The sequence below is a fragment of the Trachinotus anak genome, unplaced genomic scaffold (assembly GCF_046630095.1).
Source record: "Trachinotus anak isolate AG129_WGS33_773 ecotype Australia unplaced genomic scaffold, CSIRO_AGI_Tana_v1 ptg000014l, whole genome shotgun sequence".
Taxonomy (NCBI): domain Eukaryota; kingdom Metazoa; phylum Chordata; class Actinopteri; order Carangiformes; family Carangidae; genus Trachinotus; species Trachinotus anak.
In genome coordinates this window covers 13,864,035-13,878,244 of record NW_027273865.1, presented here as the reverse complement: position 1 = coordinate 13,878,244, position 14,210 = coordinate 13,864,035, and the positions used below count along the sequence as shown (strand labels likewise).

General features: G+C 40.4%; 1 protein-coding gene across 1 annotated transcript; it reads right to left on the bottom strand.

The window, feature by feature from the left end:
* Positions 1-436: 436 nt before the first annotated feature.
* On the bottom strand, positions 437-13,679 carry capn12 (calpain 12). Its single transcript, XM_071497085.1, is given in 22 exon segments — positions 437-1,002; positions 1,118-1,170; positions 2,099-2,215; positions 2,325-2,403; positions 2,526-2,594; positions 2,913-2,974; positions 3,342-3,387; positions 3,497-3,568; positions 3,671-3,707; positions 4,582-4,704; positions 5,387-5,466; positions 6,611-6,622; positions 6,716-6,969; positions 7,061-7,251; positions 7,337-7,414; positions 7,497-7,582; positions 8,218-8,301; positions 8,385-8,556; positions 8,703-8,836; positions 11,088-11,206; positions 12,060-12,129; positions 13,015-13,679. Coding segments are annotated over 22 exon segments (2,406 nt in total). The 5' UTR covers positions 13,456-13,679; the 3' UTR covers positions 437-975.
* Positions 13,680-14,210: the final 531 nt, after the last annotated feature.

Genomic DNA, 14,210 nt, shown 5'->3' with positions numbered 1-14,210 from the left:
GGGGGGAAGAGTGAGGGATGGATGGAGGGAGTGAGGGAACATAGTGGAGGAGGGGGCGAGTGTGTATTGACGCTGTACGTGGCGTCAGTGCGATAAGAATAGAGATGGTGCGTGTAGCGCTGCTGAGACATCACCCTCACACCCTCAGTGGGGCAGGCAGAACTAACTGAGTGTGTGTTAGTGAGTGCATGTGAGTGCACAGACATTTCCCAGGGTATGCTCATATGTGTATGGATGAGTAAACTGTTGGGGCTGCGGTGATTTCTATTCAGTTGTGTAATTGCAGTTATGTGTACCATTTCATTCAAGTTTAATTTTTAGAAACACATTTTCTTTTCTCATCTGAAACAAATTTTTAAATCATTTTAAAATCTGTAAAGAGCAACTTGAGAATGAGATAACTACTTTGGGAAAGGGGGTAATAATGTGGACTATATTTAGGTTTTCAAAACAGTTTTCTTTTTAATCGAGGGATGCTTTGAAAAGACAAAAGGAATAAAGACAAAAATTCACATCAGTAATTACAGTTAAATGATGGTGCTGCACTCTGCATATAGACAGTTTATGAGACAATGGGTCCCTAGGCAGAGACATGTAAAAGGCCCGTCACCCTTACAACATAAGAGCAAGAGCCACAGATTTAAAGGGACAAAATGGCTACAAACAATGAGACTGTTTAATTGCCTTGTGTATCTTTGTAGTCATTTTGTCTGTATGTGTGGTCATTTTGTGCCTTTTTCCAGATCGTTTCGTGACTGTTTCTTGTTAGTCATTTTTTCTTTGGTGGCCTATTCAGTAATCCATCCAGGACTCTGCATATTATATCGAGGTCATAGCCAGAAGTAGGAGCAGTGTGCGAGATGAAACAACAAGGTTTAAACAATTGCACAGCTTGTGTTTTAATTTATGTTTTGGAATCAACAGCATGTGGTGGGTCAGCTGGGTCTGTGTGGAGCTCGTCGTCAGAAAGCTTCTTCACACCATCAGAAACTGAAGCAGCCACTATGGAGGGACAACAGGTAGACAGGGAGCAAAGAAAGAAACAGAAAGTCAATAACTTGTTCAGGTCCAAGCAATGAGGAACACATAACAGAGAATGTTTTGGTCAGATACTCACAGCATTGATCCCTCTGTCTTTTACCTCTTGACTGGTCTCTGATTCATACAGAGCTGAGGAGAAGAGGGAAGGAAATGACTGCATAGAGTGTCTTTGCAAAGGCTCAGAACTCATCAACTTCTGCAGTAAGTTTAATTTTCATCTTCAAAACAGAAAGTGTGGAAAGTATTGTGAGTTTATTTAGTGATAAATAAAGTAAATACACAGAATCAGTCTCCTATATACAGTGTTGAAAGAAGTATTCAGAGCCTTTACTTAAGTAAAAGTACCAATACAACTCCATTACAAGTAAAAGTCCTGCATTGAGAATCCTACTTAAGTAAAAGTACATATATACTAAATATATAGATGTATATTAGAAAAATTGAAATATTGGTTTCTTTACCGCTGACTCTTCTGGAACATGATAAACATCATAAACCAAAAAGTTTGGGACCCACTGGTTTAATCTTCAACAATGTGTTGAACCATATAAACTTATCATATGTTTTCTTATGTAAAGTCTTATTCTTTAAAGTAACTACAACTGTCAAACAAATATAGTGGAGCAAAATAAAAATAAAGATTTCCCTCTGAAGTATAGTTGAGTGGAAGTAAATAGTAACATAAAATGGAATTATACAGGTAAAGTACAAGTACCTCGAAACTGTATTTACGCACAGTACTTGAGTAAATATATTTAGTTAATTTCCACCACTGCCTGTACCAAATTTTATGATTTCAGTTTTCAGCTGAGGTCATTTGTAAATGGTACATTCAACTTGAACTGTCTGTACGTTCTGAGATAATTAAATCAATAATAGTTGATCAGCTGCTGTGAGGTCAGGGAAGTGTTTTCATTTGTCATTCTGTTTGTATTTTTTTGTGCATTTAATGGTGTGTACACAGACAGCCAGACAAGGACTTTGATGATAACAAACAAATTGGATTAGGTTATTACATAGTCACTGTGATGAATATGTGTGTGTGTGTGTGTGTTACCAAAAAGCTTGCGCAGCCGAGTGAAACACGACACAAAGCCGTGGAAGGGCATGTGAAGCTCTCCAGCAGCAAACCGCTCAGACAGCAGCTGAACCACCTTTCCATCACACTGCATTCCTGGGATACACGGGAGTGAATAAAGGTGTGAAGCCAAACAGCAGCAACCATCTGTGTATGTATAGGTGAGAGTGTGTGTGTGTGTGTGTGTGTGTGTGTGTGTGCATACCAACAGCTTCAAGTGCTGTGCTGAGCTCAAAGGGGCTCATAGTCCCAGAAGAGTCCTTATCGAACTGGAAAAAGATGGACTGACAGGAAAAGCAGCATTAGAATAAGTGATAACAAGTCAACCCGCCTTTTTCTGTCTTTAACACATACACACACACACACACACACACACACACACACACACACACACTGAGCTGTATACCTGCAGATTGCGCAGATTGGACAGCAGGGTTTCTGTTTGTTTACGGCCAAGACGGGACTGCCCTTTGGTCTGCCGGCAGAGTTAAGGACATCTCAACAGGACAGAGGACAGAGAGATGAAGTTATGAGGAAGAAGAGAAAGTGAACAGCGGGGCAGCGTGATGACTCAACCGGAGGACCGGGGCTCAAACTAGCAAAGGTGTGAAACTGGCAGAGGTCAGTCACGTTTTTAACAGAAGCACTTGTGATGAAAAACATAATTTCTCTTGGATTGAATAAACCAGATGGTTATACTGTGCAGTATTAGTCAATGTGAAACAAGGATTATACTGAACTACAAGAGGACTGGAGTGTGAGACATGTTAATATGCTGAGGACAGAAGGATACATCCTCTCCAAAGATGAGCTGTCTGCACGTCTCCAGGGGCAGATGGTAATCTTTGTCAAGAGCTGTGATTAGGGAAGAAAGGCACAGACTGATGAAGAGAAAGACAATAAAGGGTTAAACTGGATCAAAATGAGGAGAGGTGAAGGTGAGGACAAGTGAAGTCACTTTTATTACTTAACCAAGCTCAATTTATTTTATCTGACTGCAGCTGTGAGCCTCTGTCTAGACTAGTGACCTCTGCGGCTTCCTCTAACTTTCGAGCCAACATTTCACTACTTTGATCCCATCTAGTGGCTGTTACATGAATTACAAAGTCAAGGATCAGTGCTGGTGATGTGGCAGCCTTTACATGGTGCATGAAAGCTTGGTCTTGGTCCCAGATGCAGCTAAAACATGCAGCAGAAATTGTGATGTAGTGGATATTCTAACCTGAGTTGAATAGTGTCATGAGCTCCCTGGCGTTCAGCCTGTCATCCTGTGGGGAGACAGAAGAAATCAGTTTGGATTGTTTGACCAAAGGCCTCAAATTTACAGTTTTATTAAGTAAGTTAATGTTGTGGGGTGGAGGGATGAGGATTTCTTACAAGGCCAGCCTCCTCATCAAAAGTCCTCTGAACTCTCCGTTGATCCTCTGGGGAGACGGGAGTTGCCATAACCTGTTCAGAACAAACACGACAAACAAACATAAACAAACCGTAGATTTTCTGCGTGTCTGTATTGGCTGTTTTAACGTGTATAGGCTAGACCATCGGACTCACTGGGAGGAAGCCAGAGGAGCACGTAAAGTCCTGAGTCCTGCAGCAGGAAGACCACATCAGATTGTTAATGTTGCTCTCTTACACCTTTATACACCTTGAACCTTTCATAACAATAAATGAGTAAAATTAAAGAAATAATAAATAAATAATGTTTGACACAATTGCATTAACTTAAAGTAACTGTGGTGGAGGAAGTATTCAGATCCTTTAGGCTACTAAAGTAGAAGCAGCAATGTAAAAATACACTGTTGTATGGAAGAAGATTAGGGCCATGTGTGAAGATTTTTTTTTTGTCATCATATTTTATAAGTTGATCGTGTGTTTTGTATGTAAAGTCAAAGTAACTCGTAGCTGTTAAATAAATGCATCCATTAAGTAGTAAAAAGTACAATAGTTCCCTATGAAATGTAGAGCAGTAGAAGTATAAAGTCCCATAAACTGGAAATACTAAAGTAAAGGTAGGTGACTACTGCTGAACTGCACTTAAGTACAGTAATCTACCGGAGTAAATATACTTTGTTACTTTCTACCCCTGGAAAATAAAGATGGTTATTATAATCTGAGTGAGTATTCACACCACACTGTTCTCAGCCCTGTAATTGTCTGTTGTTGCTGACAGAAGCCATAACAGGTGATTGTTTTATTAGCTTGTTGTTGTTCAAACCAAATACAAATTTTCTAAATTATACAGCAGAATAATGTTGGGAATCTCAGCCTGAGTGTAGTACAGGTGAGTGTGGGTGACTGTGACTGTGCTGATGAGAGTGAGTGTGGCAGGAGGTGATTCAGGGATACTCGGCCTTCAGCAAGTGCTGTGGGTCCGTCTTTTTTTTTTTTTTTTTTTTTTTTTTATTAAACAAAAATGTCATTCGGCTAAATAGTCTTCCCTTTGTCTTTTTCCTTCATCTCACCCCAAAGTGTTTCTAATCTTGGAGAAAATGCGGACAAAGAACTCTCCAGGCTGGTTGGGTCGGTAGGTGGATGCCACAATGACGTAGTTGCCTGGGTCCAGGCGTAGCTTCCTCCACACACCCCTGCAGGACGGTTATACTCATTAACTTCCAGCAGCAAAACAAGGTTCAATGATCAACTAAAAACATGAGGTCTATACAATATTCCATGTGTGATACATGTTTTATATATATTAAATAGACAATACTATTCATGTGTTTAACAGCTACCACCATCAGGATCAAGGACAATCATGGCAACTGTTCAATGTTTTATGATTTATCTTGTGTTGTGTTATCTGTATGTTTTTGTATTTGTGCTTTTGTGTGTGTGTGTGTGTGTTTGTGTGTGTTCAACTTTCAAAACTGCCAAGTAAGTAAGTAACATAGTGCCATTGTAAATTATACATCCACCAATTCAAGGACATGGAGGAGTCTATGTCATTCATTCTTTGGACCAGACATTTATTACTCAGTTTTGTGTGGAAGCGAATTAGCAAATTTGAGGTTGAAATTTTGAGGAAAAACAAATGCCATTAAACTTGATTCAGTGTACAGTTAGCACAGTGCTCTACAGTCCCTAAAGGAACCCTAAAGTTTTGTCTACTTTTGCTGCTTTTTTTCTATGTAGCTCTGTAGTATCCTTGTTTGTTGGTTTTGTGATATTTATGTCAAGACTGAGAGAGTCAGAGCACAAGTATTTCATTGTATTTTTAATACACATGATAATAAAGTGACCTATCAGTCACTTGATGGCGGTCTTTACCTCTGAGCCTTATATTTCCCAGAACGACCCACAGGCCGATTTTTCATGAAGAAGCTGCGGTCCAGACACATACCCTGGAGCTGTGTGGAGACAGATATTATAAATGGATGGAAAGTTTGGAAACACTTGTGATTTATTGTGTAACATCATTGTATGACTCAGGTCCAAATAAAATACTAGTTTCAGCTGGTACTTAATTGTAGTTACAATGAAAACAAGACTACAAGGAACATGGGAGAAACAATTGGATATCTCAAAAAACTGTTTGTAAATACAGATTATGTACTGGGAAACAAAATGAAGTTTGCTAAAAAAAGTACAACAACCTTGTGTTAAAAACCTCGCTCTTGTTGTGTAACTAAAGAGGAAAAAGGGAGAAGAGCCACACATCATATTACAGCCCACATACCTGGTTCTTACTGTGTAATTAAATCAATTAAAATAATAATTACTAGGTTCCTTATTAAACATTGAATATTAGCCATGTTTAAGCCATCGTCATCATTAATATATTAACTTATTATAGTTTGTCCTTGGTTGACAATAAAAACTTTCCTTGACAAAGGTACATATGTTTTCTACTGCAGCGTATCTGCTGCTGGACAAACATGCCAATATTCAAAAGTACAGACCCCTTTCTCATTTTCTTTTTTCCGAATCATACAGTGAAGTAAAAGACATGATAGTTAATCCCTGTAGCGTCGCTGTAACTGAGCACCCCTCTTTTATATATTTTAATTTCTCCTACACACCACAGTAATGTTTGTTAATTAATGAAACTGCAACATACATTTTACATTAGACAGTAATGATAAGATATTCAGGCTGTTATTTAATATGTAGCTGTTCTCTTCTTTTTATATTTTAATTACACAGTAAAAAAAAAAAAAACACCACACCATCTTTACCAAATTGTTGTTTAGCTTTATCCCTCACTGTATCCTGTAGATACCCCTTATTTACAAAATTACTACTAATATTTTTTTATCCTTTCATCTAAAATATCCAATTGCTCTGTTACCTTGTTTCCTCCCTCTGTACCTATATTTAAGTACCAGTATGAACCAGTCAGTATTTTATTATCACCATATTGATACAATGAAATCACACTGCAAATCGGGGGCTGCAAGTGTACATAACGTTTCTTCTTTATAAAGCAGTTTTTGATAATATAAAGCCAAAAGTTTTCAGGATGATAATACAAATATTACAATAGATGCTCACCTCAGGAGGAACCTGCAAAACAGAAGAAACACAATGAAACATCAGAGTTTATCCCGAACTAGAATAAAGGTGCTGAGTTAAAGTATTGAATAAAGAAAGTCTCACCCTGTAGATGTGGAAACCTATGTAGAGAAAGTTGACTTTATCCTTCTGCCTGCGGTTTTTCTGCAGCAGCTCCACCAGCACAGTGCACTGTTTGGCTTTCTGCTTCTGTTTCTCTGCTCTGTTCTTCTCCTCTTGGGTCATCTCCACCTCATCCTCGTCATCTTCGTCATCCTCACTCTCATCATCGTCTTCCTCCTCGCCCTGGTCCTGCTCTCTGAGAATCAACTGGAACTGAGGATTCTTCCAAAATGATTCTGAGGGAAAAAAAAAAACCAGCAGGATCGTGTAAATGATCCCGGTAGAGCTTGAATGCGTATTTGTCCAAATATTAATTCGTAAACATACGGTTGTATCTGCGGCTACCACCGGCGGAGCTCCCTGGTACCCAGAATCCTTCATGTTCACTGATGGTCCAGGGAGATGAAGGAAGAGGGGCAGAAGGAGAGGCAGGTGTGTCTCCCTCGTCCAGGGTGTCCGGACTCACACTGCAGAGCTCCACGATGTTAAACAGGCTGCTGAAGTCCTCAGCACTGATCCTAATGAGTATTATTAACAAGTGTTTTTGTTTGTGAGAGTATATATGTTTATGTAAATTAATGTGTTTCAGTATCTGCCACAAACCAGAACTCTCCATCCTCTGTGGTTTTCAGTTTAATCCGCTCTTTCTCTGCTTTGTCCACTTCGCCCCACTCTTTACCCCTGCAGTCACAAACAGAAACTCAACATCTCTGGAGGCTCTGTGCTCTCCTTTATAACATGATCAAACAGGAAACTTCCTCACTTGTCGCTCCAGGGTCCACGATATTCGACAAAGCCCCAAGGGTTCCTAAGCCTCAGCAACAAAATCTCATCAGATGCTTTTGTCACCTGAAATGTAAGGAGACATTAAAGTAAAGTGTGAGGTAAAAAAGGAAAGGTTTCGGAAAATGTTCTGTCAGTTCTAAGTATCATCTGAATATTATATTTATGGTGAGATGAGATGAAGTTAAAGGAAGTCATTTGATTTGATTTGATTTGATTTGATTTGATTTGATTTGATTTGACTGGGGTAAGATTAGATGAGATAAATGACATGACATGAAACACGATGTTTGGAGGTGACATGAGATTCGATTACGTTTCTGACAAATTATATGACATGAAAATAGATGGTGAGGACAAATGAGATGAGATGACATTAGATGATATTAGGATGTAATATAACGAGGAGATGACTTAAGACGACATGAAATATGATTAGATTATATTAGACATGGATGAGATGAGATGAGATGAGATGAGATGAGATGAGATGAGATGAGATGAGATGAGATGAGATGAGATGAATGAAATGAGATGAGATGACATTATAATGATTGTTGTGGAAAAAATTTATTTTATCATTAAATCAATAATTATTAAAAAGCACATCAGAGCAACATGCAGATGATGAGAGATCATTAAATAAACAATGACAGTGTTTCACTACACAGTCTGCTGGGTTGTCTCACTGCGATACTGACCTTGTCAGTGTCAGTGATGGCGTAAGCGTGGCCCTTTATCAGCCCATCTCCTGTCACTTTACCTATGTCACGGTAGCTGCTGGCCTGTGACGACAAAGACAGAAACTCCGGTGAATCCAAATCACCGTCCACCTGTTCAGTGTGAACACTGTGTGGTGTGTATGTACCTGGATGAAGCAGCTCAACAGGCTGCCTCTGGACAGGGCCCCTGTCAGAGACCTCCACAGGACTCGAGGGGTACGAGATGAGACTTGCATCGAGTATGCGATGCCCCCTGTGAAATCCTCCATCCCCTCTGAAATGTTGCCCCCCTTCAGGCTTCCATAGGATCCGATTAACCTACATATGAGAGGTGAGGAAGTTACCTCAGGTGGCTGCGCGTTTTTGTCGTATCACTGTAGCAACAAACACACACACACACAGAAAAAGAGTGGGTGAACGTAGACATTACAACCCAGAGACATATGCTGGTAGTGGCAACTGACTTGGCATAGGCCTTCTCCACCAGGGCGCTCCAAAACTCATTGCGGGTGTGAGAGTAGCTGAAGAGCAGACGGCCTTCGCGCACTGGCAGCCTGTCATCCACAACCACCTCCACCCACTCACCATACTGCCAGAACTAGAGAGAGAGCGAGAGAGAGAGGAAGAGAGGAATGTGAGAATAGAGGTTGTAATGAATCAGGAGGAAAGATAATGAGGAAGGAGGCAGAGTGCAAAGACACAAACCACCTGAACATTATGTCCCCAAAATTTCCCTTAAATGTGTAAGGGATTTTTTTGTCAGCAGAACCAAACTGTAAACACTGTAACACTGTGATATCTTCATCTTTTAGGTGACGAGGATCAGTCATTGAAAAGAAACAGGCAATTAACCCATGCAGGTCTGAAAAAAATGATTATTTTCATTAGTGATTGATTAATCTCTTTGTCTGTCAATAAAAAAATTAGCCCATTACAATTTAGGACAAAAACCAAATCCTCACATCTGAGAAGCTGGGACCAGGACTAAACAATTCATTGATCATTAAAATAGTTGCAGATTAATTTTGTGGTCCGTCACTGAACTATGACAGCACTATAAATGTTTTATCCCTCCCTTTATACTGTTTTAAACTGTTTGATTTTATTTCATCTCCTATTTGATTTTATAACATTGTGTTTATATGTCTTTTTATATTTCCTTGTATTTCTTTTATATCTTGTCTTGATGCGATTTATGTCTTACACAGAGCACTCTGAATTGCCTTCTTGTTGAAAAGTGCTACACAGATGAACATACCTCACTAATTCATGCGATATCATATCATACTCATAAAAACATCAACAAAACATTAAAATATTCATAGATTAAAAAAAAAAAACAGAATGAAGGAAATGTCAGTCATCCAGGTCTGAAAAATGAAACCTTGTGGTTTACAAAAGGATGAGTTAAATAAACACTGTTCTCTTGTCTGACTGAATGTATTAAACCACTACCATGGCCGTTACTGGTCATGACAAGAGGTGTGTACTGTATTGCTAAATGTGTGTACAAAACAACGGCCAAGAGCAGGCCTGCACTGGTCTTTCATAGCTGTGTGTGTGTGTCCCAGGGGTAGTCACTACCTGCATGTCTGGACTGCTCTCCCATCTCCTGACAGGGCAAATTGAGTTTCCAGTCCTTCTGTGCTGCTTGTTAAGTCATGTCACATTCTCCCTAACAGTCTCTAAAGGTCCACAGCTCTGAGGCTAAATAATCACAGGGCAAAGACTGTAAAAACCACCTGACTCGTGGCTTTGTTTTTACAAGATTGATATGTCTACTATAGTGATATTTTATAGATCTGAGCAGGTTAGATCAGGCCGGTGAATGATGAACTCTCTAGATTATAATCACCAACTCTAATGAGGTGATAAAGATTAGATTTATCTCTTCTTACATGGGAGACCACCAGGCAGCGATGACTCCAGGATGAGTTGACACCTGTTTGATCCAGCTGCCTTCATTAAATGTCAGAGATGTGGAACGAGCTAACCGAAAAGTCTGGAGGAATAAAGCCAAATCAGATACAACATGAATTATTATTCACCCAGAGGGTGCACATGGAGCTCTAAGGTGATGTTCTGTGAATTGGACAGACAGACAGTTTTTTTTCTGTTGAAGGGATCAGTATGTGTCACTTCTAACCCCCAGAACTCAACAAGGATCATGACAGGGAATGATCTGGTGCTTGTCACTGAGTTTATGCTAAGTTTATTGTCCTGCATCGCTGCTAAATTAGCTGCTACTAGCAAAGTACACCTGAGCCTCCCACTGAACCGTCCACGGTTGAGTTGAATTGTGGGTGATGTAGGCATGGGACAAAAAGATGATATCTCTGGTTCTGCTGCAGCTATTTTTAACCGTCCATCATGAGTATGTTATAGATGTTTAATGATAACCTGGTATAGTATTTCTTTATTACACCTTTTATATCTGTGTATCTGATATTGTCCTTTCATAGTATGGGCTCCCAGACAAATCCTAATTAGTCATATTCCCACAAATCAACTGCCACACTGTGAACCTGGGGCACTGATCAATATGAAATCTTAACGTTCTTATACGTCTAATACGGAGCCTATATCTCAGGTGGTGTGTGAGCTCACGGGCCATGTTGTGTAAAATATGAACCAGACCACCAAAAAAATAGATGTTGTTGTTGCAGCAAATGGTTAAAACCTCAAAGTCAGCATCCTGAGTGAATTACAGCAACGTGTCCAGACAAAGATGAGTCTGAACGAGGGCATGTATGGTACACTGAAGCCTAAATATGAGGAAGACTGTTTTGTGTGTGCAATTTCTTTGTCAGTTCTCTGTCTTATTCCACATCTAATCTATAGCTACTTACTGTAAAATGGAAGATCCCTGCATAAGGCTTGGACAGGCTTTGGTTGGGTGGCACCACCTTCACAAAGAGCTTGGGGTGCATGGTCAGACAGGACAGGGCCGCCAGCAGCCAACAGTTACCTGTAAACCATAAACAGAAGACGCACATGAAGCTGGGACAGAGGAAAAGTGCCACAACGATCAGTTAATTATTTCAGTGGGCCACAAGGCATTAGTCTCCCATGGGGTGTGATTCATGTTTTCTACTGACAAGGTAACACACACACAGACACACACACACACACACACACAATGAGCCACATTCCTCTCCAACAGAAAACATCTGTTTCATGTGGTTCCTCTGGAGATGATGTAGTAACAGTTGTTGGTATTTGCGTAAATCACGGAAAAACACAGCCTGGGATGAAGTTTGAAAGAAAACATAAAATTCAGACATGAAAGGAAAAGAAGGAGAAGAAGAAGAGGGAGAAGGAGGGTGAGGGTGAGGAGGGCGACGGGGAGGAGGTGGTATTGATCGGCAGTGACATATTTATACACAACTGGTGACATAACACATCAATCCAGAAATCCCATAGGCGGAAGGAGAGTTTGCTGTTGTGCAGAAAAAAAGTCCACAAATAGGAAATGGAGTGAACATCACATATTTTAGCAGGATCTGGGGGCAGTTAAAGACGGGGCTGGATGGGGCAAGGACCCTCTGCAGATTCAGGATTTGGAAACATTGTGGCTGTGTGGTGCAGACGTCTACTTCTACATTTTATTGCCATCAAAAAATAGGAACAATCTGAATTGTGTATGTGGGGAGTGTTTCAGCTTTTGGTTTTTAGGATTCAACTTTTCCAGGATGTTGTGCAATGCCAATTTAAGACAGTTCAGCATGATGTAACCTAGTTTCAAACCTCATTCTTTGGTGTGGGGTCGATGAGCACTGGGCAGATTTTATTGACGATGGAAGTTTTTCTGATGTACTCACCCAGTTGGCCCTGACAGATGTCCGTGGTCCCAGTTGTGCCCTCCACAAACACAGCATTCTCACAGATTTCCTTCAGAAATGGAGCAAGGGGATGACAATGTGAGCATAAGATGCTATAACACCACAAACTGGTCCTCTCTGGTTCCTGCCTTATAAATGTGAAGATTTGTGGGTTTTCTCTGTTTCATGTAACTGTCTCTGTTAACTAATGTTTCTGGGGTTTGGACTGCTGGTCGGGCAATAATTTAACTATGTGAGTGTCAGCTCTGGAAGATGTGATGGGCATTTGTTTCTATTTTACAGACCCAGTGATTCATCGGGAAAATAACTGGCACATGAATTGATAATAAAACTAATTACTTACAAGACGAGATTTAATAGATTCAGGCTATGATGTGTGATAATGTGACTTTGATTCACGACAATGTCTGCCTTCTGTCTAACACTGTTATTCTCAGGACTGTTTGTGGTATTTCTTTAGATACTTTGTTCCTATCTTGAGCAAACTGCTTCAGGTAGTTAAGTTCCTCAGAGCTGAGCCACACCTGGTTGAATCACTGTCACATAAAGATGTGTTGATAAGAGTTCCTGCGAAGAGGCAATGCCAAGAAGACACTAGGAGCAACATTACTTCATTGTTTGTACAGTACATAAGTGGCCAAAACATTTAAAATGTGCAGTCAACTTCCCTTTACATTAAACTTTGTGTGCCCAAAGTAAAATGTTGGTACCTGCAGATGTTTCAAATGTTGGCAGAATTTTCTCAAATATGTATTTTTTTTTTCCTTTTTGTTTGCAGAGGAAACTACAACATAACTGGATTTTTAATTATTTTACAACTGAATTATCATGTCAATGATCTGAGTGAAGAACCATACCACTGATAACAAAAACATTCTACAAAATCTGGATAAAAAAATGGCACAGCAACATGACAATGGTTGAAAGGACGCACCTTGGGTCGCTGCCACTTTATCGCCTTTTTGGGATCCGGGTCTTGTTGGGGCATACCGATGGACTTCTCCTCAGCCGGGAAGGCTGGATCAGAAAACAGCTCACCGGATTTCAGACACTCTTCCAGGAGAGTCTTGAAGTCCTGACCTCTGAACTTAATCGGGTTCTCGATGGAGCCCAAAGGTGCCACTTTCTCAGTCGCCATGCTGTCAGCGAAGGTTCAAAACTCCTTATCCGAGCTGCAAAAAGTGTGAGCAGTCCAGGCTTAAATACAGTTAAAAGCGCACACCCACCACCTCCAGTGAGGCCCGCTCGCAGCGCCTCCCCGGCTCTGTCGTGCCCGGAAAGATATGCAGAGCGCCGGGGGCCATGGAGAGCTGGAGTCGGAGTAATGACACGGTGCCAACAGCCTCTTTGATCTCTCTAAGTTATTGTCCACCATCAGTCATCCTGACGGAGCAGAAAGAGGCCACAAGTTTCTGTCAGAGAAACGTATAATAACGGCCATATATCTGGAAAACTTTGGAGGGACAAAGTACAGGGTACTGTGGTACCCCCGCCACCACAGCAAAAAAAAAAAGTTTAAAATGTTTGTTTTTGTGCTTTATTTGTTCGGTTTGTCCCAGGAAACTCCCCAGAAATCCATCAGAAAATTATAAACGCTATAATAAGCGTCACCCAATAAATTTCCGCACATTCAAATTCCCAGAAACCCCCCCCCCCAGTGTTTTTACATGTACGAAATGTGTTATTACGTGTGCATAAGGCCTACAGCAGGTGGTGTGTGCCTGTGTTTGAGAAGAGACACAGAAAATCGCAATCATCCAACACTTTCATTACTATATAAGTTAGTTCATGGAGCATATTTACAGATATTTATCCAGCACGGTTCACTAACGCCGGATCACCCGAGTCAGTTCTGCAGAGCCGCCGCTGAGTGGCAGTCTACTCCACCTAAAGGCACCAGACCACAAATCACCACAGCTACTGTACAGACTTTACTGTAAATTGTGGTGCAGGAGGTAACTTAGTCACAATTATCATTGTAGAAGCTGCAGTTCTCAGTAAGCCTACAGTTTCTCAGCTATAGAATAAGTAGCTTAATGTAAGTTTTCTGCAACAGACATAGACTTTAAATAGTGTGTTTTATTAGTTGTGCTTGTAGCAAATATAAAATGACAAATCTATCCAGGCAGG